The sequence below is a fragment of the Macrosteles quadrilineatus genome, unplaced genomic scaffold, assembly GCF_028750875.1.
Source record: "Macrosteles quadrilineatus isolate MER2022 unplaced genomic scaffold, UCM_ALF_1.0 Scaffold_1__1_contigs__length_201487025, whole genome shotgun sequence".
Taxonomy (NCBI): Eukaryota; Metazoa; Arthropoda; class Insecta; order Hemiptera; family Cicadellidae; genus Macrosteles; species Macrosteles quadrilineatus.
The window spans coordinates 117754667-117782324 of NW_026542594.1; the positions used below are offsets into that span (position 1 = coordinate 117754667).

Sequence of the window (27658 nt, forward strand, 5' to 3'; positions counted from 1 at the left end):
TGTATCGATGAAATGTACGCTTCAAATACGCAGTTCAAATAGGTCCGTGAAGTTGGCGTACCCATATTAGCGTATCCACTTTTGATCATACCAATCGTTAGTTCATCGTTAGTTCTTGATAGTTCCCAAAGTTTGTCGTTAGTTCTCAAAAAATAAAAAAGTTATAGCCGATAATAAGTGGGTACGCTAACTTCACACTTCCGGGTTCTAGCGCACGCCGTTTCCTGATGAGAAATGTTTAAATCTATATATCAATCGTTAGTTCTTCGTTAGTTCTCGATAGTTCTCCAATATTAACGTTAGTTCTCAAAAAATAAAAAAGTTACGAGGCATACAAAGTGGGTACGCCAACTTCACAATTATAGAATTTCCAGCGGGCACACTTTTTTGAATAAAAATGCTTACATCTATATACCAATCGTTAGTTCTTCGTTAGTTCTCGATAGTTCTCCAATATTAACGTTAGTTCTCAAAAAATAAAAAAGTTACGAGGCATACAAAGTGGGTACGCCAACTTCACAATTATAGAATTTCCAGCGGGCACACTTTTTTGAATAAAAATGCTTACATCTATATACCAATCGTTAGTTCTTCGTTAGTTCTCTATAGTTCTCCAATATTAACGTTAGTTCTCAAAAAATAAAAAAGTTACGAGGCATACAAAGTGGGTACGCCAACTTCACAATTATAGAATTTCCAGCGGACACACTTTTTTGAATAAAAATGCTTACATCTATATACCAATCGTTAGTTCTTCGTTAGTTCTCGATTGTTCTCCAATATTAACGTTAGTTCTCAAAAAATAAAAAAGTTACGAGGCATACAAAGTGGGTACGCCAACTTCACAATTATAGAATTTCCAGCGGGCACACTTTTTTGAATAAAAATGCTTACATCTATATACCAATCGTTAGTTCTTCGTTAGTTCTCGATAGTTCTCCAATATTAACGTTAGTTCTCAAAAAATAAAAAAGTTACGAGGCATACAAAGTGGGTACGCTAACTTCACAATTATAGAATTTCCAGCGGACACACTTTTTTGAATAAAAATGCTTATATCTATATACCAATCGTTAGCTCTTCGTTAGTTCTCGATAGTTCTCCAATATTAACGTTCGTTCTAAAAAAATAAAAAAGTTACGAGGCATACAAAGTGGGTACGCAAACTTTACAATCATACAATTTCCAGCGGGCACAGTTTTCTGACTATAAATGCTTATATCTATATCTACATGTGTCTACACACATGTGTTGTTTTCCCACCAACTGTTCGTTTCGAGAATGGCAAAAATATTCCTTCACTTTGATGTGTGCAAAAATACCGGCAATGAACGGAAAACACGAGCACGAGCATTTGCTGTCATACTACTCGCGATTCGGCGAGTTGCTGTTCTGTACTTTGCGTGGGTACAGTCTGGAGCCGGCTAAAGGCATGGAACTTGAATAAAATCCCTTTTTTTCAAATCATTAAACTAAATTTCAATTAATATTTTATTATAACTAATTTATCATAAGATAACAATATTTATTCTCGGTATATATTAATAACCTAACACTTTTAATTTTGAACGTATTTTGAAACTGTTTAAGAACGATGCTGTGAATGTTTGAAAGAATAGTTGAGGGTACGTTTTTGAGAAAAATCGAGAACTAACGAAGAACTAACGATTGGTATATAGATATAAGCATTTATAGTCAGAAAACTGTGTCCGCTGGAAATTGTATGATTGTAAAGTTTGCGTACCCACTTTGTATGACTCGTAACTTTTTTTTTATTTTTGAGAACTAACGTAAATATTGAAAAACTATCGAGAACTAACAAAGAACTAACGATTGGTATATAGATATAAGCATTTTTATTCAAAAAACTGTGCCCGTTGGAAATTGTATAATTGTGAAGTTAGCGTACACTTTGTATGCCTCGTAACTTTTTTATTTTTTGAGAACTAACGTTAATATTGGAGAACTATCGAGAACTAACGAAGAACTAACGATTGGTATATAGATGTTAGCATTTTTATTCAAAAAAGTGTGCCCGCTGGAAATTCTATAATTGTGAAGTTGGCGTACCCACTTTGTATGCCTCGTAACTTTTTTATTTTTTGAGAACTAACGTTAATATTGGAGAACTATTGAGAACTAACGAAGAACTAACGATTGGTATATAGATATAAGCATTTTTATTCAAAAAAGTGTGCCCGCTGGAAATTCTATAATTGTGAAGTTGGCGTACCCACCTTGTATGCCTCGTAACTTTTTTATTTTTTGAGAACTAACGTTAATATTGGAGAACTATCGAGAACTAACGAAGAACTAACGATTGGTATATAGATGTTAGCATTTTTATTCAAAAAAGTGTGCCCGCTGGAAATTCTATAATTGTGAAGTTGGCGTACCCACTTTGTATGCCTCGTAACTTTTTTATTTTTTGAGAACTAACGTTAATATTGGAGAACTATCGAGAACTAACGAAGAACTAACGATTGGTATATAGATATAAGCATTTTTATTCAAAAAAGTGTGCCCGCTGGAAATTCTATAATTGTGAAGTTGGCGTACCCACTTTGTATGCCTCGTAACTTTTTTATTTTTTGAGAACTAACGTTAATATTGGAGAACTATCGAGAACTAACGAAGAACTAACGATTGGTATATAGATATAAGCATTTTTATTCAAAAAAGTGTGCCCGCTGGAAATTCTATAATTGTGAAGTTGGCGTACCCACTTTGTATGCCTCGTAACTTTTTTATTTTTTGAGAACTAACGTTAATATTGGAGAACTATCGAGAACTAACGAAGAACTAACGATTGATATATAGATGTAAACATTTCTCATCAGGAAACGGCGTGCGCTAGAACCCGGAAGTGTGAAGTTAGCGTACCCACTTATAATTGGCTATAACTTTTTTATTTTTTGAGAACTAACGACAAAACTTGGGAACTATCGAGAACTAACGATGAACTAACGATTGGAATGATCAAAAGTGGATACGCTAATATGGGTACGCCAACTTCACGGACCTATGGTTGTTTTTTTATTATATCTGACTCATTATCTATTAAAAATGCATAACACGTCCAATATTATTTGACACACTAGAATAATTATTCAGATTAAGCAAAAATTAGACTATGTTGTTTATCCTTTTTGTCTTTAATAAATATTTAATTCTGTAGCTTATTACAATGTTAATTAGAATATTATTAGATTACTATATCAACTGCTTAAGGAATACATTTTATGCTTAGCACTCACACCCGTCTGCAACCTTTGTAATAAAAAGATAACTAATACAAAATTTTTGGATTGGGCTCTTAAAATGCCAAAGTCTTGTAGCCCATTATTCCATCAGTTAAGCACTGTATTTTTAATCGCAAATTTATTAAAATCTATACTATCCTACCTTATAGAACCTTACCTTATATCCTCTTAGTAAGAAATAGTTTTTAAGTATAGTATGTGCTTCCTTTTGGTAATTTTTATGATTAATTCCGTCATCTTACAAAATTATCTCCGACTCTCAGTAACAAAATATATGAAAAATGTCTTGTCACCATATCCCAAAGAATATTATGATTACCAATGCATATTATACAGAATATTATTTAAGAGGTTAAGGGGGTTCTAGTTACTCTAGCCTATGGTCTCGGAATATTGATCATGTGTAGCAACAGCTCAATCTACATAAAACTTACCCTAGATGCATAACCCAGGTAAGATTATACCACCTTTATCGGATTTTTTTAAATTAAAAAAGTGACTATTAGGATAACAATCTTATATACATATTATGTAATTCCACAAGGAAATCCATTATGTATTATGTATTGTGTGAAGGCCTTCTGAGACATGAGTAAGACTAGCAAAGAACACGGATGTAAATGACCCAGTGTCTGGAGTCCTTAAATCTAAATTAAGGAAAACAAATCAATGAAAATATCAAACAGTTGTCACCACTTTTGGGTCGTAACAACATTTTAAAGTACGGTTTAGCATCTTAAATAGCTCTACTCAAACTTTAAAATTATTAGGATTAAATTACCATAGTCTCGATGGCTAATTGCAACGTAAACATTGACAATGTTGAATAATTATTCAAATAAGTTTGATTTAAAGCGGTAGTGAATTATAATTTACAAAATCTAAATCAAAGATATTCCGTTTAAAAGCAAACAATATGACACACTTGTTTTTATATCCAATTATCCACAGCCCAATTATGGATGTTACTTTAAAGTAGCCTTTATCTAGCCTTTAAAGTAGCCTTTTAAGTAGCCTTTAGCTGTTAGGGGTTCAATACAACAAGTTATTTCATAAAGAAAAAAGTAGCTTATGCAGAATGTCAGATCTACTAATGTATACAATAAAATAGAACCTTAAAAGTTATATTATAGGTTTAAAATGAACCAATTTAAAACCTTAAAACCACACTGATAGTATTGGTAAATCAAACTCTATTATGACAAACATATTGCACAGTCTACAATCAAGAATTAATACTAACGTGTTCGTATCCAGTGATTTAAATGAAACAAAACATCTATGAAAGAATATTTATTATTTATTATACTTTCAATTACGATATTCAGTCAAAAGTCTTTAAGAGGAAATGGCACTTAAATATAAAGTAAAACAATGTGAAATATCAAACAAGTTGTATTTTTGTAACAAACAGTCTGCAGTCCCAATTAAGACAATTGTAGTTAACAGATAAAGAGAAAACACTTTGAACCACACAGATATCGAATTGTGAGGAAATATGGAGAGCGATTCACTAGATCTTCGCGAGTATTGGTCTTTGGATACACGATTCAAAATATTTATATCTAATTATAATAGAAATTTTACAAATATTATTTTATTTTACAACTGTACGAAACTTATCCATCAACATTGTGTGTTCTATTTAAATAGCTTATCAATAGTATTACTTAGTTACAAAACTGTATACGATTACTTTAAATATATACAGAGTTTTCTACATAATGCTTCTTACAAGTTATCTATATGTACAATAATAACAAAGTCATGTTGAAGTAAATAACTGCATAACAGGTGTTACAACGGTCTAAAATAATTTAACTTTTCACCTGTGTTGACGTAAATGGCAAAGTTTAATACAATTTAATTAGTTAAAATAGTATAATTAATAAAAAAATGACAATAAAATGCATATAATCTTTGCTTGATTATGATTTTCCTTCCGCATCACATTGTAGGAGGGTTTTTTTAAAAAGGGAATGTTATAATAAGTATAGTATGTTATAATGATAGTATCAACTATCGAATGGATTTTGAAAACATAGACAGACTAAATTTCTGTTCAAAGAAATCTTATAAATTATAAACTTGTAGCCCTGACATTAAAACTATTTGTAGATCAAACACTTTCGAGCGTGTAAAGTGTTTTTATATATTTTTTTTATGTATAGCATCCTTAGGACCTTTGGGTCCTTAGGGCCTAGAAATTAAAACATTACATGATTGCATATGTAATATGTGTGCACATTCAAAAAGTACCTATACTAAATTAATATATTTTGCATTGACTGCCTCGAGACTAGCCTTGTTCAATATTCTGCTTATTCAGAATGCATAAATTGAAATTATTTAATTAAACAGGGTATGCTATTCAAACAAATATCGCAATATGAGTTTTTGTTTCGTATCATGTATTCATTTTCACACAACTGAGTCATGAAAAGATGTATGCCCTCGTTAATGTTGCCACAAGAATAGCTCTGTGAGATTATGTCAATCATGTACTTTCATACTTCTTATTACCTTCATGTGAAGTTATTCACTGAAGAATATGAATGAAGATTGATATTTTATCAATCAATGTATAAATATAAATACTTGTCATTTAATGTAGTTTAATATTTGTGATCTTTGGTTCATTGGTTTCAAAATACAATTTATACACCCAAACGTCAGCTTGTAAATCAACCCACTACAATATTTTATAATAACATATTTTATAACATATTTTCCGTTCTCCTCTGAGTTATGACAATAGTGATGAGAGTCTCAGTAATTACTAAGTTTATTTTCAATACCGATATGATTTTCAGGTACAATTTAATATATGTTTTGTTCAGAGCAAAACTACAATAATTATTCAAACTTAACTTTAGGTTTGATCTATTTCAGGTATGTAATACGATATGCAGCATTTCAAAAGATATGACTATGGTAGGCCTATGAAAATTTAAAAGATATGAATTATTTAGTTATAAAAAAAATATATATTCACAGGTCATTTAAATAAATAGTATTAGGATAAAAACATTTCAATAGTACCCTATTTGAACAATTTACAAATATGTACACATAATTAAATTTCCTAGATTCTAGTGATAGAGTAGTAACTTTAGGTTAATGCGTGTCACTTTCTTTCAATTATTACTTCCAAATTTATCACTCGTATTTATAAAACAAAGTATCAAAATCAGAAAGGCATTGCACGCTTTATTTCGTTTTAAAAGATGCAATTTTATATGTATTTTTCTTTGACAAACTTAACCGAATTGGTATTTGTTAATTGGAATTCATAATCTCGTCGGGTTGTATTAAATGCAAATAATCTTCAACTACATTAGGAATAATAAAGATAACATTACAGTAATCAACGTATATACCCTTAAAAAAAAGTAAATATTTTACTTTTCCTAATTGGTAATAGTAGTATTTTGTTATTAACAAGAACAATGACCATATCAACATTCACGCCCAATCAATTAACTAGCTTTGTTTCATTGTTTGATGGGTTTTGTTACTTGACTTGAATTAAAAATAAACTATCATCTATGGCTTTGCATGGATGATGAGTAGTTTGATTAAAAACATTGAGTATAGAGCTTTTAAAATTTAGTTGCACGCAAACATTCTGAATTTAATACTTTGCTCGATATTAGTTAACAATATAAAATAATATTTAAGCAGCCAAAACAAGCTATACACAGCTCTCTTGCTGGCTTCCCATGAGAGGAGTCCTCACGGTCACAATTTCACGGTGCGTGGCAGGAGACACCAACGAATGAGGGAGGTTGGCACGACGGTTGTGATCAATCTCAGCATATATCGTAGGATCTCTCCCTCGGTCCACGAGACTGGTAGGTCTACTGAGACAGAGCTCTGCATATGTCACGTCATCACTAGGCTGTAACAGACGTATAGTGGAGGTGTATTAGTCATATAAAACATAAATACATGAGTTACTATAGTTAATAATAATAATCGATAGCTATTCTTTATACATTCAGTTATTTTCAATAAAATTTACTCAAGTCTTAAAATATAGTTGACTTTCAAACAATCAGATTTGAGCTTATTACTCTTAAGGTATTAAACAAATAACTATCGCTCTACGACGAATTGATATACACAACTATTTACAATGGTGCCTTTTGAAAAGTATTCTTAGAAATTAATTAACAGTGAAACGTGTAAAGCGTGGTGGAAATTCGCCTGCCCTAGGGATACAAAATTATGTTATAACTAATGTACGTTCGGTTAAAGCTCGGTGGCCAGTGAACTAAACTTTAGGTGGTTGGTTACAAACTATGCTAAACCACCCACCATAGACGAATACCCTTCGGTGTAGACGGGATTGATGGCAACAATAAACTTTCCTTTACCTGCCGCTGGGTTACCACATGCTAAATTTGTCTTCAGAAACTTTGAATGTTTAACTTAGATTTCAAACAGTATCGTTTGAAACACTAGTAGTGTCTTATAGTACAATTAAGTTTAAACGTTGATATTATTAAAAATAAATTAAAGTATAATATTATTTTACTGTAGTTCTATTAATATTTTTAATGTGTATTCAGTTATTGGAATTACTAAAAAAGTCATCAAATACAGTAATGCAAATTAAGTAACATTAATAAAGTCTAAATATACTTAATAAAATATTATGCAAATTGTAACGTAAATTTTGTTACGTAATAACTCTTTTTGGACAAGAGTTATATTAACATACAAAAAGAATTAGGTGAAATACTATTTAAAAGAAATATTTGCAGAAACGAAAAAGATAGCTCACCCGCTGAGATAAGTAGTTATTCTTATAATTATCGTAGAGGTCGCCATTCCTGGAGATGACGTTGTTGCGAGGTGTATTGTCGTCGTACAGCGGCGCTGTTGGCGGCGTGGGTGTGGTGACGTCACCAGCAGCTGGTGTCCCGACGTTCGACACGAGCTGGTAGTCTGAACCTGCAACATATAAACACTGAACCTTTCTATCCCTAAACTTAACCGATGATCAATCCAATGATCCTTAAGTTTAGAATCTAAGTATATCAAACAGACACTCGTTTTTTTTTGTTTTTTTTTACTTTACGTTGACATTTTGTTTGTTGAAATCATAAACTTCCAGTAGAAAAGCCTGTCCAACATACCGTATGGATATGACCGGAGTTTAATTCTAACCACCCGGTTAGTTACCTTTAGTTATAGTATCTATTCCAATTTCCAACAATAATATGTGTTCACAAGTAGCGAAATATTGTGAGTATAAATAATTGAATTCTGCTCATTTTAAAATAGCTACCAATCCTTAGAAACGATACATTTTTAATTGTTAATATTATTCAGTTTTAAAACAAAATGTAAATATTTTCTAAGTGGAGTTGATCGAATAAGTAAATATTTAACACAGAAGTAGTAAATTTAAGCATGAATATCTTTATGATGGAACCCATAAATTTCGATCAACTAAACACCGAAGAAGACATAAACAGTATAATATCACTAAGCCAGTGCCCACCTTTATTGCACGGTATGAGGTCAGGGTTCTTGTCGTCCATGTCGTAGAGGTCTTGCACGTCGGAGCGAAGAGGCAGCGTGGCTTTGTCCTTGATGGCAAGCACCTGAGGTCTCTGTGCCGCGCCCCCGCCAGTCCTCAGTCGTATCGCCCCCAGGACGATCACGAGGCACACCAGCAGCACTGTCGTTGCCAAGAGACCCACCCCTACCAGTGGCATCACGTCAAGCCCCACGGGTGGACCTGCATCATACTCACCGTAAACATATACCATAACTGGCACATACATTTTATATCTATCCACAATTGCCTGTGAATTGACTTATGACAAACAATCTTAACATAAAAACAATTAAGAATGCTCTATACTTAAGTATTGTAAGGTAAAAAGGAGCTTTAATATCGTTTAAAGTTTTCAACCGAGCTGTTTTCGGGTAAAGAACTACTCAATTGAAGTATTAATCAAATATGGTAAGTTGTGTTTTAAGGTTTTTGTGCGTTTATAAAGCAATATTGAACATATAACACATTTAAACAGTTTTACATGGTTTTTTTCTGTATTTATTGCATCACTTCAAACCAATGTTAGCTGATTTAACATTACAATTTTAATGTAACACCTTGAGATTATTTATCAAATAATTTAATTTGTATCAGCAATATATGATTGTTATTTTTATCACTGTGTCGTCTAAGCCAGTACTGTATAATGACTCGAAGCTACCAACAAAGGAGGTGCACTAAACCACTTAGTCTGCACCACACACAGGCGGGGACGTGATGACGCGCTAATAGGACTCTGCCATTATCTGTCTAGCAGGGAGGGGCTCTGTTATTACTATAATAATACCCCCAAAATGTCTCGTTAAAACACTTAGCTCACAAAATAAGTATCAGCCAACAAGTAATTTAATAAACTCTTGCCCTAAGTGTTAGTTGTTAAAAGTAAGTACTGTTTTCGGTTATTCATTAATTAACCATCTATAATTTCTCTGTATATAAGTATTTATCATTATTTGTCGTAACTAAATTAAAAATATGTTTGGAAATGAAAAATACACATTAAATATTTGAATAATGCTTTCATCATCAAGAAAAATTTAAATTAATGTCTTTGCAAAACTCAAATGGAATTCATCACTCCACATACTAAAAGCTTAATTTTGGATTTACATAAGTATTATGCACATATTAGAAAAACGTTAACCATTCCTTAAGATATCGAATTAATATAATATTGTAACATTAGTATGTGACTGTAGAATAGAAAGAACTTAGATAAAAAAAAATCGCCTAACATTCATATTAATGGGCCTTATCTCCAACTGGGTTTGGCTAAGAATCTTACGACAACCCCAACTTGATCCACACATAAAATATTCACAACTTTTTGATACAGTAGGCTACATCAACTGCATACCTGTTTGTTTCTCGGCCGCCTTGAGTGTGAACCCCTCAACGATGAGCGCGTCACTCTTGCCCTTGGCGTTACTGGAGTACAACAACATTCGCATGACTCTGCCTGGGCCCAGACCGTCCACAAGGAAGCTTGGCCTGAGTGAGGTCTTGTTGGCTACTAGCCTCTCTGTGACCACGTCTCGCACCTCTAGGTGGAACTTCTGCTGCTGGCCACCATCGAACCCCTCTAGACACTCTACTTCCAGCGACTCCGACGTCTGGTTGGTCACCGTACAGTTCAGTGGTGGATCAGGGTGTCCTGCAATATAGATGATGATATACACTTTGTAAGTGAACAAAACTTCTGGAATATGTTTCCTGTTGTAACTGGTTTATAAGGATCACGCCTACCTATTGTTTGTGTCAAATGCACGCATTTATTTGCCTTTGTAAGCATTTAAGTGACAGTATACACCTACGACAGTATTAATTTCATACCTACAAGTGTTTTTGCGTGAACTTTTATATTATCTTTTCTCCAAATTCTTTTATTAATACACCCCAATAAATAGATTCAGGAATCTGCTGAGAGTTTAAAATAACAATCAACATCAGTCATCTTATGATTAATTTGTTAATAAATAAAGGTAATAAGTTAATAGTATGTTTACATACCAGCGGCGATTATGTGAAACACACACGGCTCTAACTGAGCTCCCGCCGCGTTCTTGGCCCAACACATGACAGTGCCAAAGTCGAGCTCGTTCTGTGGTATGTAGGTAAGAGTCGACATCCTGAGCAGGAGTGCGGAGGTGTATCTCTCAGGGGCGACCTCCTGGGTCATCGCGCTGTTGTTGAACTTCCACACGAACTCTTCAGGCTGAGGATACGAGTCGACCTCGCACAGCACGTTGGCACGCTCCTCCTTGGCCACCCCGTACACACGCTTCTGGTCTGGCTTACACATCGGTGCATCTACACAGTAGAGAGTTTGATTAATTACATGAAATGGTAATTGATATTTTGATGTAGTGCAAACAGAGTGCAAATATATTTGGCAATAGGCTAAAACGCCATATTTTAACCAAAAAATATTGAAACTACATTGAACTTAGGAAAAGAAAAAAAATAGACGTGCAAGAGAAAAGTGAATTCCTTTTCACAATGGTTTCAAACTCTCGGAATTAATGTTTTTAAAATGTTTCTCAACTTAATATCCTCTTTGGATTCATAACCATTTTGCACGTTTTGATTAATGCATGTCATACAACGGTATAAATGACTTGGTCACCAACAAATCTGATTGAGAACGACAATACTATTTTCAAAATTACCTAGAATGTATTATAAAGTAATCAATGATCCAATTATACTAAAGGATAACGTTACATTTACCATCTGAGCGTGGTAAGTATTTATTGTGTGTCTCTGTTTAAAGTTTTAGAGGCCAATGAGCTATACAATAATATTGTAAAGTTCACAACTTGTTAAACCATTCCATTGATATGCATAACACGTTTATTTCCAGACTGTCACAATAAACAGTTTATTAGAATGATAATGAGTGGATAGAATCTACGTACACATGACTTTGAGTTGCACCATGTTACTCTCGCCGTCACCCTCCACGTTAGAAGCTGTGCAAGTGTAGTTCCCTGCTTGGTTCCTCTTGACCGACTGCAGGGCCAGGTCCTGATTGCTGACTATGACACCAAGCTTCTGGTTGTGCTGCACAACTTGGTTCTAAAACACATTCATGAAAACATATTACACATATAAAAACATATTCATGATGTACAGTATTATAAAAATTGTGTACAAAATAAAATATCCCCCCCTTACTTCAATATTTCTAAGTTTTTTAGTTATTACTATTATAATTATCTACAAAATCCTGTTGAGGATTAAGTTATTTCAGGTTGTGTTGGCGTGGATTACGAAAGTACTATAAGATGACATAACACTATAATATTGCCAACAGAAACATCCGGGAACTCCATAAAAAGCTATGGTTACACAAATATACTTTTTTATGCAATTATTAGTCAGTGTTGTTATTATCAATCGGGAAGCAAGCTAGTCTAGCGTGAGACTTCAGACCCTGAGGTATCGGGTTCAAATCCTGAGAAATCACCAATGGATTTTATCCAAATGATAATTTCAGAACCCTTAGGTAGGTTAGGTAGGTAGGCATGAAGTAATGTGACATAAATCCTGGGATAGATCCTAGCGACCTAGAACAAAAAAGTGTGTGTGTGTTAATGGCAGATGTTTACAAAGTTACTAAGGTTATACAAGTCGGGTGGACATTCTAGTAGACAAATTGTCCACCCGACTTGTATAACCTTAGTAACTTTGTAAACATCTGCCATTAAAAATAGTAAATATCAAATGGAAAATTGTATTTATTTATATTACTTTATTTACGCTAACAACGATATCCTGATATTTTATAGCATTGATGTAAAAACGCAACAGCTAATGGATATAATATTTTATGTATAATATGTGTGGAATTATAAGTAAACTACACGGTATTTAAACCAAAGTTGTCACAATGTTAGGTAAAAACTTACGTTATGTCTCCAAACGACTTTATATGCTGCTGGGTTTGCGTGGATCTTGCATTCAAAGTAAACATCATCACCTTCTTCAATGTCATTTGGATTCATCTTTGACCCAAGCTCCAGTTGAAGTACTGGAATGACTGTAAATTTAAAACAGTTTAGTTGGAAGGAAAACAGTACCAGTTTTTACAATATATAAGCTAGAGATTCATAATAATAATAGGTTAAATACCTTGTAAAAAGTATAATTTTTCAATGTTACGTGTAAATATGAATGTTTCGTGTGTCAGTGTATGTGTATACTCGTATATGTACTTCAACGGTGACCAATGCTATAAACAGTAATTAACAAGACAGAAAATTTGACAATGGGGCTGTTGGCCCCGAAACTATTGTCATTTTAAAAGACGACTTGGATTGAGGACGTATACAAGGTATTTAACCTATTATTATTATTATTATTCAATCCAGGAGGCAAACATGGATAAACTAGAGATTCAGTTAACCTGGTACATGATTAGCCAGTTCAGGATTTGTTTCAAGCACTAACGTTAATTTAGTATAGGCATGTAACTAATCACGTGTATATTTACTCATATGAGCTAAATAAAACTCAATTATGTTTGAGAAATAGGAAAAAAGAGTTTTGTTGTTCTGTTAATAGGAGGCATTCGTAACTGATGTCCATAGTTATGTGTTAAAGCCATGAAACATAAATGGTAGTATGCAATATATAAGGTATATACTTTGCATGAGATGTATAACCAGGAAAGTATAAAGTGTTAATTTTATCTCAACCCTTGCCAGATTAAACTCCTTTGAAGTAATGTGTATTTTTTATTATTCCATTGCCTAATATAATAAATCAGTGTACTGTGTTTGTGACTCACAGTATATGTTGAGTTTCCAGGAGTCCTCCTCAGCACCTGCCTTGACATGTTGATTGTCAGCTCTGCAGGTCAGAGTCTTCTCATGGTCCAGCAACGTTGGTTTGAACATCAATGTGGATATTGTCACGTTTCCGTCAGTCGATACCTGAGCGCAATTTCATTAAATGTTTGTAGACAAAAGTATACTAATAAGATAGTGATCATGTTTTCAGCATTAAACATAAAATATATATATATATATATATATATATATATATATATATATATATATATATATATATATATATATATGGAGAGAGAGAAATGCACTTTATAAATAACAATACCCGTTAGATTACTACGAAGGTTTAGCTTACTATAAGGTAAGTATCACAGGCGTGATTCGCAATGACAAACTAAAGATATTTATTTTCCTTATTTTTATTTTATATGTTCCTGTGCTTTTACGACAGTGAGAAAGGAAGATCAACATTTACAATCCTACTAGTTTAGGGTACCCTTGTTAGTTGAATGAACGAAGTGAATTCTCATACTGGTGTGAAATGCATCTTTATGTTGATCGAAATCTCGAGAATGACTAAAGTTATAAACTTGATGTGTTGCACAAAGATTCTATACCACTTTATCTTGCGACCATTAGTTGTTCAAAAATATTTGTTCCGTAATTATTATAAAATCTTAAAAAAACATTTTTAATTTTGTCCCATAAGATTAACATTATGAGCTACCTTCTTCTTCTTTTTATTTGTTTACATTTTACGACCTACAATTTTGTCGTTTACTTGAGACAAAGAGAACGACTATTCTTTCATCCATAGAGTAACAGTCATGCCGTATTCATATTATAACTCTACAATTTCTAGGATAATAATGTATTTACGAAAATACTGGCAGGAGTTAACAAATTATCTACTAAAATGTATCGCAATTGATTGAAAAATAAATATTTACATGTTTATTCTACAGGCTACGTTTCTTCAGTAGGCTGTGCTATATAATAAGTACGACGCGACGGTAAACGATGCCGTGGGTGAAAGTCTACTATATTGTTGCCTAACTTGCTAAAAGCTGTTTTATCTATGCTAAAAGTTAAGTGTTATCTTTGACTAATTAATATTATATTAGATAAGATTTTACTATCTAATAATCAATGGTTTTAGTTATTTTCGTTCTGGTTGTTCTAAATTAAATTTCATTAAGGCCTCGCGTCGGTGACTTTATCTATTCAGTCAGTCATTCAAATGTTGCCCCAAAATATTTATATAAGTTACTGTACTTTCATATTACTATATAATGATATAACATAAGTACTAAGATTTTTTTTATCAAATAAGGTTTTTTTCATTTAATATATCTTTTTTCATCGGTCGTCTGCAGTTCACTCTCTAACTAAGACAGAATCAGAAATGAAATGCTGCCTTAAGTTAAGTTTAGTCATAGAACATACTCCTCAAGGTTTGTTTAGTGCATTCTGCTATTGATGATAAGACGGCAACCTAAGTAGGTTTTAAAAGTTTGTGAATAAAATCCTATCCATTTAAATTACGTAGGTAAGTAATGCAATTAAACTGCATTTTAGATTCAACTCAAACCTCATCCATTAAGTTAAGGTTAACCTAGAAACAAGTAGACTCAGTTTGATGAAGAGCGGATGAAACCATATGAAACTCAGCCAATGGACAAAAGAATAGGCAATAGGAAGGAGCTTTCCCGAATTTGGTCTGAATAAGTGGCAAATTTTAGTGAGTTTAATATTGTACTCTCAGTCGACTATGTGCCAACTGAGCTTATGGACCCTTCATCAAGTATTGAACACTAAATACTGTAGGTCAATCAGTGGGGACCTACTGCTTCAAAGAGCTAGCCCACTTATAATAATGCTGCTAAGGGCCCATAACAAAAGGACTACGCTTAGATAACCAAGAAGAAGTGAAGACATACGGTACGAGCAGACATAACATTGGGCTCACAGGTCTTTATCGATTGTACCAAGACCAAGGCAGTGGAAGAATGGTGAGACAGACAATCAGAATGCTGAGGTAGATAATCTTAACTTCAAAGTATAGCCTAAACAGTATAAACTTTTGAAGGAAGGCGGTGAAGCGAGGAAGTGCTGTGTCATGTTTAAAGTTGTTTTGTGTAAAGTGTGTCTGTTGACAATAATTGCCTAGACGGCCGTGTTGCCTAGCCTAGGTATGACCTGTCAAGTGTTTTGTTAAAATCTGTGTCTAATGATGTCACAGTACTATGCTTATTTGTTCATACAACAATCTATGTTTAAGTTAATGTGTTTTTCACCGTCAAAGAATGTAGGCCTACGGTAGAAAGTTTAAACTAAGAAAGGTAGGCCTTAATATAACCCTAACTTACCTAAATAGACCTAAAAAAGTAGTACCCTATAACTTTCTTTTAGCTACTAGATCTGTGTCCTTATAGTAAACTAGGTCCACTTAGATTAAGTTACCCATCTTCAGGGGAACAGTTTCGCAGAGAACCTAGCCTACGATAATTTACCAGATGAAATATTTTTGTTTAACTTAATATACCCTATATGCGATAACTTATCGTAATCGGTTCACTTTTAGGCGATACAGCTTACCGTACCTATTTATCATGTAGGCCAAGGCCTATTTCAATATTGAACAATTTATGCCTAAGATCTTTTTTTAAGGAGACTCTTTACACTGTATAGCTTACTTTTTAGTTTATAATAGGCCTAATAACAAAGGTAACATTTCTAAAAATCAACATGAATGTTTTGTGTATGATTTGTTAAAAAGATAAATTTTTAAATACATAAGTTAGCCTACGGTAAGTTAACTTTGATCTTTTTCATGAGTTTATAAAAATGTAGGCTAACTATCTTACCTACTGGGTAAGTTACAGTTCCGCAGAGAACCAACAATAACTTACTTCTTTTATCAGATGAATAACTACTTAACGGTTTGAATTTAACTTAACTTAATATCGTAGGCCTAGGCCTATTGAATTTAAGCTCATCATACATTTACCATGTGATATAAATAAAAAAATAACGTTTAAAAAATCCCACTCCCCAGAGCCATAGGTAAGACCTACCGAGGTAACCAAACATTAAAGAAGCATTTTATTGTTTTATCCTTGGTTGTTTAATGTTTTGTTATTAGGTAGGCCTAGGCCTATTTGTTTTGTTTCTTTTGGGTACACTTCCATATCTGTTGGCACAAACAACCGAATGAGTAATATCGATCGATATATCGAATTAAACAATCGAATAATCAATATTACTCATTCGGTTGTTTGTGCCAAAGATATGAAGGTACCCTTTTTTTTAATAGGCCTAACTTATAATTTATTTTTGGTCAATTGTAAGTTATTCCTAGACAGTAGTCTAATTTCTTAAATATGAACAAAAACCGTACCAACCATAAATCAATTTGATGTTTAGCGACATACATTGGAAAAAAAGAATTGTTTGTAATCGAAAAATTGAATCGGATAAATATTGATATCCATTGTTAAGATTAAATGTATTTAACTTACTCATCCGATAAAATATTTGGCAATTATTTAGTATGTCTACATTGAGAAATTGTGTAATTTTTAGATGTTTACTTACAGTATTTTTCACGCTGATTCCAAAAATGCAATTCGTTTTTGTCGGAAAGATTCCTAAATGTATGTAAAACGAAGGCTAAAATTACGAATCTAAGGTTCATTTCGCGGTTCGGATGGTAATATGGCGTGGTCTGGACGGGTCCGAATGTGGGCTGAGGACTGTATGAGCAAAGCAAACAGCTGTTTATACTTAACTCAATGCGGAATTAAATCAATTTGTTTTGAAACTAAATAATCAGCTCTTAGTTAGGCATGTGGGGAAGGTAGGTTGGGTTTTATGCGAATTTGTGACTGTATTAGCCTAAGTGTTTTAGGTTCGATTAGGAAGGTAAAGTTTAGGTTATAATGAACCGGCTCATTAATTTATGCTACCTGCAGACTGTCTTTGCACAATTAAAATAGTGGTTGAAACACAATTAAATAAAAATATAAAAAATGCTTGCAAATAAAACAAATTGAAATATTTATCTTGTTATTTTTACCTTAAATTCAATTTCCATAGGTAGGCCTACAGTACTTTATTTGTTTCTATATACAGGCTTCTATTCTTCTGGTAAAATGGTCCTACAGGTTAAAATACTTAAATAATAACATTGTTATGCATTTTAAATAGTAACATTGTTTTGCATCATTCCCTTAAGAAGGAGTTCCAGATTACTTATAAAGAAAATGATTTTTATAAAATAAAAGAGAATAGCCTAAGATGTTTTAACATTAAAACCTAATGAACGATGCATGAAAAAATCAATAAAAATTAAAAAGTGAAAAAATTGTTAGTAAAAGTTTTGAATATGCCCGACCGGGATTTGAACCAGGGACTCTAGCGTTGAACTCCGATCACTTAGCGACTACACCACGACCACTTCTAATCACGTATTGTAACGAAAGCCATTACCAATACGAGAATCTAGGTCTCGTAATTAAGATAACATTTCCCAAAAATTGTCTTGCTCGGTAGAACTTTTACCAAACGAAATTCGACTGACTACAACAGTTCCTACAGATTTAATAATTTATTGATCTCATAGGCCTATCTATCAATGAAGTGAAAAATTGGAATATTTTAAAGAAAATGTCAAGAGGGGTTCACCAGTTAATTAATAATTAAAAAGGTAAGCCATAGATAAGTTTGGCCTACACCCAATGTTATCGTAGGCTAACTTAAGTACTTTTACTTTTTTTAATGGTCCTTTACTTATGCTAAAACAAATAGTTTGCAACCATATGACACAAAAACAACATTGATTGTGAAAGGCCTACAATAAACAACACTCTACAAACTAAACAAATCAAAACATTTTTTTTTACTCATGCGTTAATTTATTTAAAGTTTTTTTCATTTTTTCTGTCAATGGTTACTATCTTTTTTAGGCTTGGATTTTATAAGAATAAAGTGTGGATAACATAAAATGTTAGTTTGTCTCTTAAAACACAAATTTTACCAATTTCATATTCCATATCTGGTCAGATCTGGATGCCAGATACGACGATCAGATCTGGATGCCAGATACGATCAGATCTGTGATGCCAGATCTGAACTAATTCCATATCTGGTTAGATATGGGTGCCAGATCTGGAATATGTCCAGATATGTCATCCCAGATCTGGCCAGATATAGAATCCAGATCTGGGACCAGTCCACTTTTCCATAAGGGTTACTAACACCATTTTATGGCATCAAACTATTGAATATTATTAATAAGAATTCCGAATTAACCACAGTACTCAAATTGTCATTCGCGATAGACCTAGGGTACTCTTGCATTACTTGCTCTAGCTTTTATAATTAACATTATTTATTCAATTTATGATAGGGCCAGGGGCCATCACATAAAGTTTAAAATCTTGTAAATTTTATGTTTTTTTAAATTGGTATGGTTGATATAGGGGATAGAGTCTTACTGTTATTCAGTGCTCGATTTGGGGGGAATGCAGTGGAACGGAGTTCCGGTACCTCTCTTTCAGAAAGATAAAAATATTTGCATAAATAGGTAACTACATAAATTGATATTTCATTTGACTTCAGTTAAAAAAGGTAGCCTTAAAAAAGAATTGACAGAATGATAAACGGTTTGCTGAATATAAGAAAGAATGGTATAAATATTAATAATTCTCTCAATGCACCGTAACAACGTGGTTACAACGAGGTTTTTACCAAAAAGTTTGCCGAAATCTTTAAAATTTGAATTCAGGGGATTTTGCGGGTAATCAAGACTTGATTCCGGCTAATTCCGGGGATTACCACCGGATTTTGCGGGTAAAATGAGCAAGTTGTGTTGGCAACGCTGGTCATCACTGCCACTGTCGCCACACAAACTTGCGGCGGGCCGCAGAGGCATTGGAGTCTAAACCTTCGCTAAATCATCACGATGCTGTCCCCTGGCACTGCGGAGTGGGGGAAGCACAATTTTGGAGAAGAGAGTTCTATTGGCTGAGGGAACAACCATTACCGAAACGATACGATTTGGAGCCATCGGCCTCCATGGACTAATGGATAACGTGCCGGGCTGAGAAACTGAAGATACTAGGTTGAAAACCTCTCGGTGGCCATTACTTTTTGTCTAAGATTTTTGCACTATCAGCAAGTTTGGTTAGGTTATGACAGTTTAATTTGATAGTTAAAACATAGATAACATTAAAATTCAATTTGAGCTATTATAGTTTTAGAACTATTTTTTTCCTATCATTCTATTTTTATTTTTATTTTTTTTATTTTATTCTATTTTTTTTTCCTTCGTTAGCTTTTTCATTATTAGCAAGTTTGGTTAGTTTGGTTACGTTAGGACTGTTTAATTTTATAATTAATAAATTATAAAATTGAATTTGAGGCATTTATAATTGCATTTTATGAACAGAACTATTTTTTTCGATTAGTAAACCTACATTCGATTTTTATTTTATTTCTTTTTTATATATAATCAGCAAGTTTGGTTGGTTAGGTTAGTTTATGACAGTTTGATTTTATAAATATTCATTTTTTAAATTATTGAAAAACTGCAGCATAGGTTATGCATGTAAAACAACGCAGGCTTGTTTGGACGCCGTCTAGAGGGGAGGTGGGGGGAGAATCATTTCCCCCCACTCCGCAGCACCAGGGGACAACATCGCGATGATACAGCGAAGGTTTAGACTCCAGTCGCAGAGACAGGGTTAAGGGGAACCAAAGATTAAAGACAGATTATATGGTAGCCTACATGGAATTGTCTTCGTTCATTCTTATACGCGACATCGGAGCGTACTCCTAGTAATATAATTTGTATGAGTAATATTTAATTGCTTTGTACCATAACCAAAGGTATTTACCGTTTCAGTGTAATCATCAAGGTGTTTGTTGTCCTTCCACCAGCTGATTTTGGCGGGAGGTCGTGATCCTATGGCCTGACAAACGATCTCAACCTTCCTTTCAGCAGACAGAGGCACGTAGCTCGTCAGTATCTGCGCGCTCAGTGGTTTGACTGGAACAGATCACAAGAGTGAAAACCCCATTACGTGACTTTGAATTTATTATATTACTTTAACCATTAAGCTATCAAATATTGAATGAACACTTTTGTTAAAGGATATTAACAACTGACATAGGTGGGTGGATACTCACAATGCATCTCTACGCGGACGGCAGCAGACACAGGGGTAGTGACGTTGTTGTTGCTTGCTGTGCAGGTGTAGGTGGCGTGGAGATCACTGCGGTCCAAACGTCGCACCAACAACCTACTCTCCCTCACACTGAGGTCGCGTGAACTGTTGGTCTCTCGGGCCTCCAGCAGTGTGGGTCCTCGCCACCACTTAACTACCGGCGGCGGTTGGCCTGAGGAGCGTGATACAAACGTTATGTACAACGATTATTAATAAATATTGTTGTCATTAAGAACAATCTGAATTATTTACATATTAAATAGTTTGCCAAACAATTTACATTCTACATAATACAACATGGAATAATCGTTATTTAACTTAATTAAGTGCACCCTTTAAAAAGTGTATTTTTTATTTTTTTAATAGCAACAACATGTAAAATTATGATTAAGAAGTTTCCGAAAATATGTAACTAACCTCCTTTTACAATACAACGTAGATTCATTTCAGACCCTTCTTCGTACGGGCCTGCAAGCTCCTGAATTTCCTTCCCTCTGTCATCAATTATGTAAGGCTTCTCTGGAGGAACTGCAACACATAAAAGTGGTAAAATATTATAAGAGTAATGAATTAGGTTGGATAAAACTGTATAAATTGCAAAAAAAAAAACAGCAAATTTGTTATTTTCCTTAACATTCATGTCATAGGTTCAAATGCATGATAATTTAAAACATGCATTTATTTAAATATATATTATAGTATGATCTTTTTAAAACACAAGCGCATTTTTAATACTTATTCCCATCATAATTAAAAATAGATTATAGATGGTGCAACGGTTTTTAGTTATCCGTCTCTCTGTGTGTATGTTATTAAAAAAAATTAACAACGGAATATAGTTTAGATATACACCTAAATATTTTCATTATTATTGATTTGGTTGGAGATGTGGAGCTCACATAGGTTTTATTGTTTCAAAAGGCGGATATTTAATAAATAAAAAAAAATATCAACGTCTGCAGGTATCAATAAAAGTAAAAAACATGATAACACTTTGTAACGTTCCTTTGGATAACGCGGTCGGATTATAAGTCACTATAATTTGATTAATTGATAGTTTTGATGTGATCATATATTATGACTGCATCATTAGTTATATGGAATTCCAATGGTGGGCTTATGAAATTAGTACAAACAACTGTGCAATTGTTATATTGAAATTTCCGGAAACAGCTGAATAATTGTGCAAAAGCTAATTTTATTAACATACGATGTAATTAAAATAAGGATAAGAATTGATTTGTAGTAGCACACTGACCTGTGACGATAAGTTTGACCTTGTAGTTCCTGGTCGGAGACTTCCTGAAGTCTACTCTGCAGCGGTAGTCCGCCTCGTCTGTCAGCTCTACTGTGTCGATCACCAGACCAGCAGGCTCGGACATGGTCCTGAAGTAGGCCCGACCACCCAGTGTGTCTCTGTCGTGCCAGTGGTTGTCTTTCAGGTCCTTCTTGCGGAGGTCATAACTGCAACAAAGTGCCTTACTTCCTCTGAGACTAACTGTTATATCCGTAAAATACACTGTTAACATCTGACTGTCAAGTGGGTATATGGACCTCAATAAAGTTGTACTGTATTTCCATGTATCTAGAATAAAAGATACGTTTTAATTTCGGATTAAACTAGTTGCGTAGTAGCATAATTAAAACATACTTTCCGGCGATTCAAAATATTATCCCTAAAAATAAATATTGGAACCAAACTTTGAAGCAAGATGTGATACGTGTGCTAGGAAACGATTTAGTATGCGTTCATGAGTCTGGACACAACGTTAAAGAGTAAATCCTTTGGGATGGCCGAACATTGGAAGTAAATTCTAAAGCTTCGAGGCTTGTGAATAATTACAACAGTATGTCCCAGCGCTAGCCTTACTGTCCTCTAACTTTGTAACTGACATAAACTTGTGGACCATGTGGATTCCTTTCCTTTGAAACTTCTTACAAAGAGTTAATTTAAATGTCAAATTGCATTTCTTTTATGTTAAATGTATTAACCGTAGTAAAGAATTTGTATTTTTGAGTCACTACTTCATACATACATTACACACAGGTATCTATTTACAATTTGCAGTTTTTGAAAGTACCTGTATATCGGCCGCATATCACTCTTGTACCAGACGACCAGAAGGACGCTGTCGTTGGCCACGGGAGCTGTCATGTCACAGGGAAGAACTGCTGATCCCTTCACTACCGCCTGTACTACCTGCGGCGGTCCTGCAAACATCATGAATTGATATAACAAGTGGTTAAGACATCAATTGTATGGTTCTTACTTGACAAAGCATTGTTTCAAATCATCTCAAATAGTCCTGGAGTTATTTTCCTACTGCTGAATGCAGATTTTTGAAAAAAAAAATACATATTAGCCTACCTTAGAACAGTATTGAATATATATTCAACTTGATATCGTAAGGTATTACTTATCATATAGTGATACTATTCTACGGAAATGTTTACGTTTAGGCTTCCATGTGTGTAAAAAATAGGCGGGTACATATAGATCGCCACGAAAAAATATAAACCCTAACTAAGATGTCAATTAATTTAGTAAAAAACCAAACTAAGGGAGAGAATATATTTGTTTACACGCACGTATACATTTATTTGCATATTTACTGCACTACTTGTAAAGAGAGTAAATGACACTTCTCATTAAACTGTCTCAATTTAGATTACGTCATATCCATTAAACCAACCCTAGTATAAACATAACAAATTGATGTTGGATTAAACTTCAAAAATAGATACAATAATATTCATGAATGATTTAGACATTTTTATTATCAATACAAGCTAATAAATCCGTTTTGCAAGTGTTAGGATATAGCCAGAAATATTTAAAATCCAGTCTCTCTTAACATTAAATGAGAGAGTGAGCAGATATTGAATTATTCCGATCAAGAGTAACGAGAAGTAGTAATTTCCAGAGCGAGCAATATACTAATGAACGGGAAATATCAATCTGATGGAACGGCTGTTAATTCATGAAATATGCCTTCTATCGGAGTGACTGATACTGTTTTGCTTAAAATATTCGATTTTCCTGAGATAACACGGTCAGAACTAGACTGTAATTGCTGTATTACGTTGCACGACAGTGAAACTAGTTTAATGCCCATAGTTTGAAATAAAAGGTGAATTTGCAGGCTTAAAAACAAAAGCTTTGCAAAAGGGTAACCTAGTATACCTAAATGGAGATGACAAGTAAAACATCTATAAGAACATCATTAGTTGTAATTAAAGTCAAACCCGAGATATAAATAAAACTACTTGAATGGAAAATCATTATAAAACAAGCTAGGATTCAAATTTCGCAAGTGGAGGTGGATAAATTAAGCAATGCATAATTTCAGTTATTTCTATTAGTTTTATGTGACTGATTTGTTAATATTTTAGCGATAAGATAAGGTTATTCATTTAAATAAAGAAACAATCAACAACAACAAAATCATGATTTGTTTATTACCCACTTACAAGCATATTTTCTGTTAACGGTGTTTGTTTTTAAGAAATAACAAATTACTCCAAGGTATACTAAGTTATTCGAAGACAAATGCATTGGCATCCCGTACTCGTAATATGATTAGTGTGATCAAAATCTTGTTATGATTGAAAAAGTAAATCAATAGACTATCAGTATTTTTAGACTTATGCTAATTAATAATTTAAAATGAAGACGTTAAATCAATTGCTATACAATCAATATAATCTTTAAGTGCCACACAACATAGAGGTATACAATTAACATTAAACTGTAGTACAAAGTATAATTAATGAATGAACAATATTATGGAGACCCTTTTAACTATCACAGTCGTAAATGGGTAATATAATATTTTACAATATGGCAGTGATATTTTATGATAATAATAAGTAGTTATGGTATCCCTACATTTGTTATTTAAAGAAAATTACAATTTATCAGATGTGTTATGTGAATTGAAATATGAAGTGGGATGCAAAAACGTGAAAATATATGATGCTAACGAGGACGTAGGATTAATAACACTGAAGATTTATTGTGATGAAAGTCCCCAGAGGCTCCAGAGCTGCCGAAGTTGATTACTTTATACTACAGAGATGATTTACACTCTCCGAGATAGTTCCTTAGACGAGTTTACTCTCGAAACGTGTTATACTAAATCCAAAGTGGTACATACACGGAAAGGGAACTTTTGAATATATATATATATAGCTTAATGGTTGTTATGTTTTTGTTTTGCATTAAATAAATTACCTGGACGTTTTGGGGTAATAACATATATTGAAATGTTGTGATATTTTTACGACGCTGAGTACATTCATTGCACTTACGAACCAGGTAATAGCTGAATATAAATATGTATACATTAAGTTGACAAATGTTTCTTACTATGCAGTTTTAATTAACATAGTAAACTGCAAAAAAAATATATATAAATCAATCGTAAAATCATTATAATCGAGCCTTTCGTACCACATATGATTGACATTTTTTAAGAAACAATTCAATACAAAATGTTGGTTTGAATTTAAATATTTTTTTCGTCTTGAAAACGCTCGTAATATTCAGACACTTATTAATTACAAACATATCCCATAGCTCTTAGCGATATTAAATCATGATTGATATTTTATCAAGAAACAACACACATGTTAAAACCTATTTCCTGCATTACCAGATCAAACTCTACAGTAATTGCTTTAAAATTCGACCATGCTATGAGGTCAAATCTGGATTCAAATGCCATTTATTAAACATTGGGTCATAAATAATGATGCTTTCTGACAAAATATCGACGTTACATAGTTACAAGAACAGGATAACTTACATATAATGGCAATGGCGGTAAAATATTAAAATATGAATTATAAAACACCACATTAAAGATATGAAATGTGTAAAAACAAGTATTCAACGAGGGAACAACATTATATCCGTCCGGTTCTGCATAAAAGGGTAATTTACAGAGGTGTGATACTTTTTCAAAACATACGTTTTATAACTCGGTCATCTCTTTTAATTCTAAGATCTCGCTAATGCCCGTTTATTCAGATCATGAATAAACTATTCTTTAGTAATTTTAAACAAAATAAAAAAATACTCTTTACTTTAATGAGGTTGGCGGCTCATTTTAGCCCTGCATTTGCCCGTCCACATTGACCTGAGGTCTGTTCTTCATCGTATCATCCAGCTAAGCAAGAGGTGAGCAGGTACAGTAGAAGGGTGTAATGTACCGATAGCAAGTAGTATCAGGTACGAGGATCTGAACCCTCGACGTCGCTGCTGACTTACCTCCTACTTACTTATGGTATAAGTAAATGTCTCACCTATTTACCCTATAAATAGCAATTCTAATCTTTTAAAGTTAATGTCTTTTAATGTGTCTAAGATTTAGACCCTATAACAATTAGTGTGTTGAGCTTAATGATTATTATTAACTTTTCAACTTTATTAACATGCAGCCCATCAACATAAGACTTACTTAATGATGATTACGTTCGTTATTACAATTTAAGCAACAAACAAAAATATGGATTTCAGTACCAATTATTTCCACAAACCAACCGTTTTTGGTAAATAATCTAGGTTTTAGTCCGAAGTACACTTTAAAAAGAATACAAACGAAACGTAAATATGCTGCCAAAAACATGTGCTTGCCGAGTAAATAAGGGCTTGTGTCCCGTAGCTGAGGGCTATACTGGGACGCGATCAATACAAACTGCCCTTACACTAGCCTTGCTGGCATCTTTAAAAAGTTGAACAGTGCATTTTAGTTCATTTCTTTTTTAAATAACATGATTATATTCCAATATAGTCACATAATGTAATGCCACGTAAAATATTAACTGAATATCAGAAAAAAAATTTTAATAGCATATATTAAATCACAAAACATTATTTCAGTGTCACTTAAGAGAAAACCATATAAATTATTACTTAAACATTTTATGGCAATGCATGTCCCTTATCAGTATTCTCAGTTTTATACCTGAGATATATGCATATATAAATGTATATTAAAAATATACATAATACGTGCAGGTGAACTTAAGAAAAATGGCTAAACTGTGAGTGTGATGTAAAATTACTTTTCAAATTTAGTTAATACGAATTATACAGCAAAAACCTTAGCAGTAAAAAATAACGAAATTTGTCATCATTCAGTTTCAAAAGAAACTTCATGATTACAAGTAAAGTAAACAACACCACTAATGAGATATCTTGGTCTCACATTATTTATTCTGCCCCAAAATAATTTATAACACTGTTTAACATGTTCGTAATAGTATTTTAATACTACATAAATAAATCAAAATACAATTATTTTGTACAGTATGCAGTATAGAGCTAATTCATACTTTTAAGGAACATTTAATTTCCACATGCATGTTCAACAGTAAATAAGTCGTTATAACAAAAATAAATTATATTTAACCACGAGTTGAGCTTAGAGGGTAATTAATTATGCTAAATGTCGAGTGTAGTGAAACACATTCACCTAACTTTGTCGTTTTATTATGTGTTACGTTTAGTGTCTAGTTTAACGTTTTACACTCAATAAAATACACGTTTGAATCGTTAAATCCATATAATTTAATTCGTTAACTATCTATCGGTAAGTTGTACATAAATAAGTTGATTGCAGAGCAAATACCTTACAATATTAACGAGAAGCAAGTCAACCCAGTGTTACATAGTTAACATTCCGACAATGACTGCTGAACCAAGTCAGCAAGTTTCTGTTAAGTTAACAGAATTAGCCTCGAGTCGCGTACGAGCCAAGAGTGTATGAATATTCAGGTCCAGACGTGTTCAGCGTA

The 27658-nt window shown here is 33.2% G+C and overlaps 1 protein-coding gene across 1 annotated transcript in view; it reads right to left on the reverse strand.

Moving 5' to 3' along the window:
* Positions 1-4593: 4593 nt before the first annotated feature.
* LOC128983827 (synaptogenesis protein syg-2-like) overlaps positions 4594-27658 on the reverse strand; it is a 176496-nt gene continuing 153431 nt past the window's right edge. Inside the window, exons 2-14 of the mRNA XM_054403135.1 lie at positions 22939-23068; positions 22116-22321; positions 21275-21385; positions 20820-21029; positions 20528-20679; positions 13628-13772; positions 12747-12877; positions 11754-11913; positions 10846-11145; positions 10193-10489; positions 8776-9015; positions 8053-8222; positions 4594-7164 (exon numbers count right to left, since the gene is read on the reverse strand). Coding sequence (XP_054259110.1) covers positions 6958-7164; positions 8053-8222; positions 8776-9015; positions 10193-10489; positions 10846-11145; positions 11754-11913; positions 12747-12877; positions 13628-13772; positions 20528-20679; positions 20820-21029; positions 21275-21385; positions 22116-22321; positions 22939-23068 — 2459 coding nt within the window. The 3' untranslated portion in view covers positions 4594-6957. The remainder of the gene's footprint in view (positions 7165-8052; positions 8223-8775; positions 9016-10192; positions 10490-10845; positions 11146-11753; positions 11914-12746; positions 12878-13627; positions 13773-20527; positions 20680-20819; positions 21030-21274; positions 21386-22115; positions 22322-22938; positions 23069-27658) is intronic.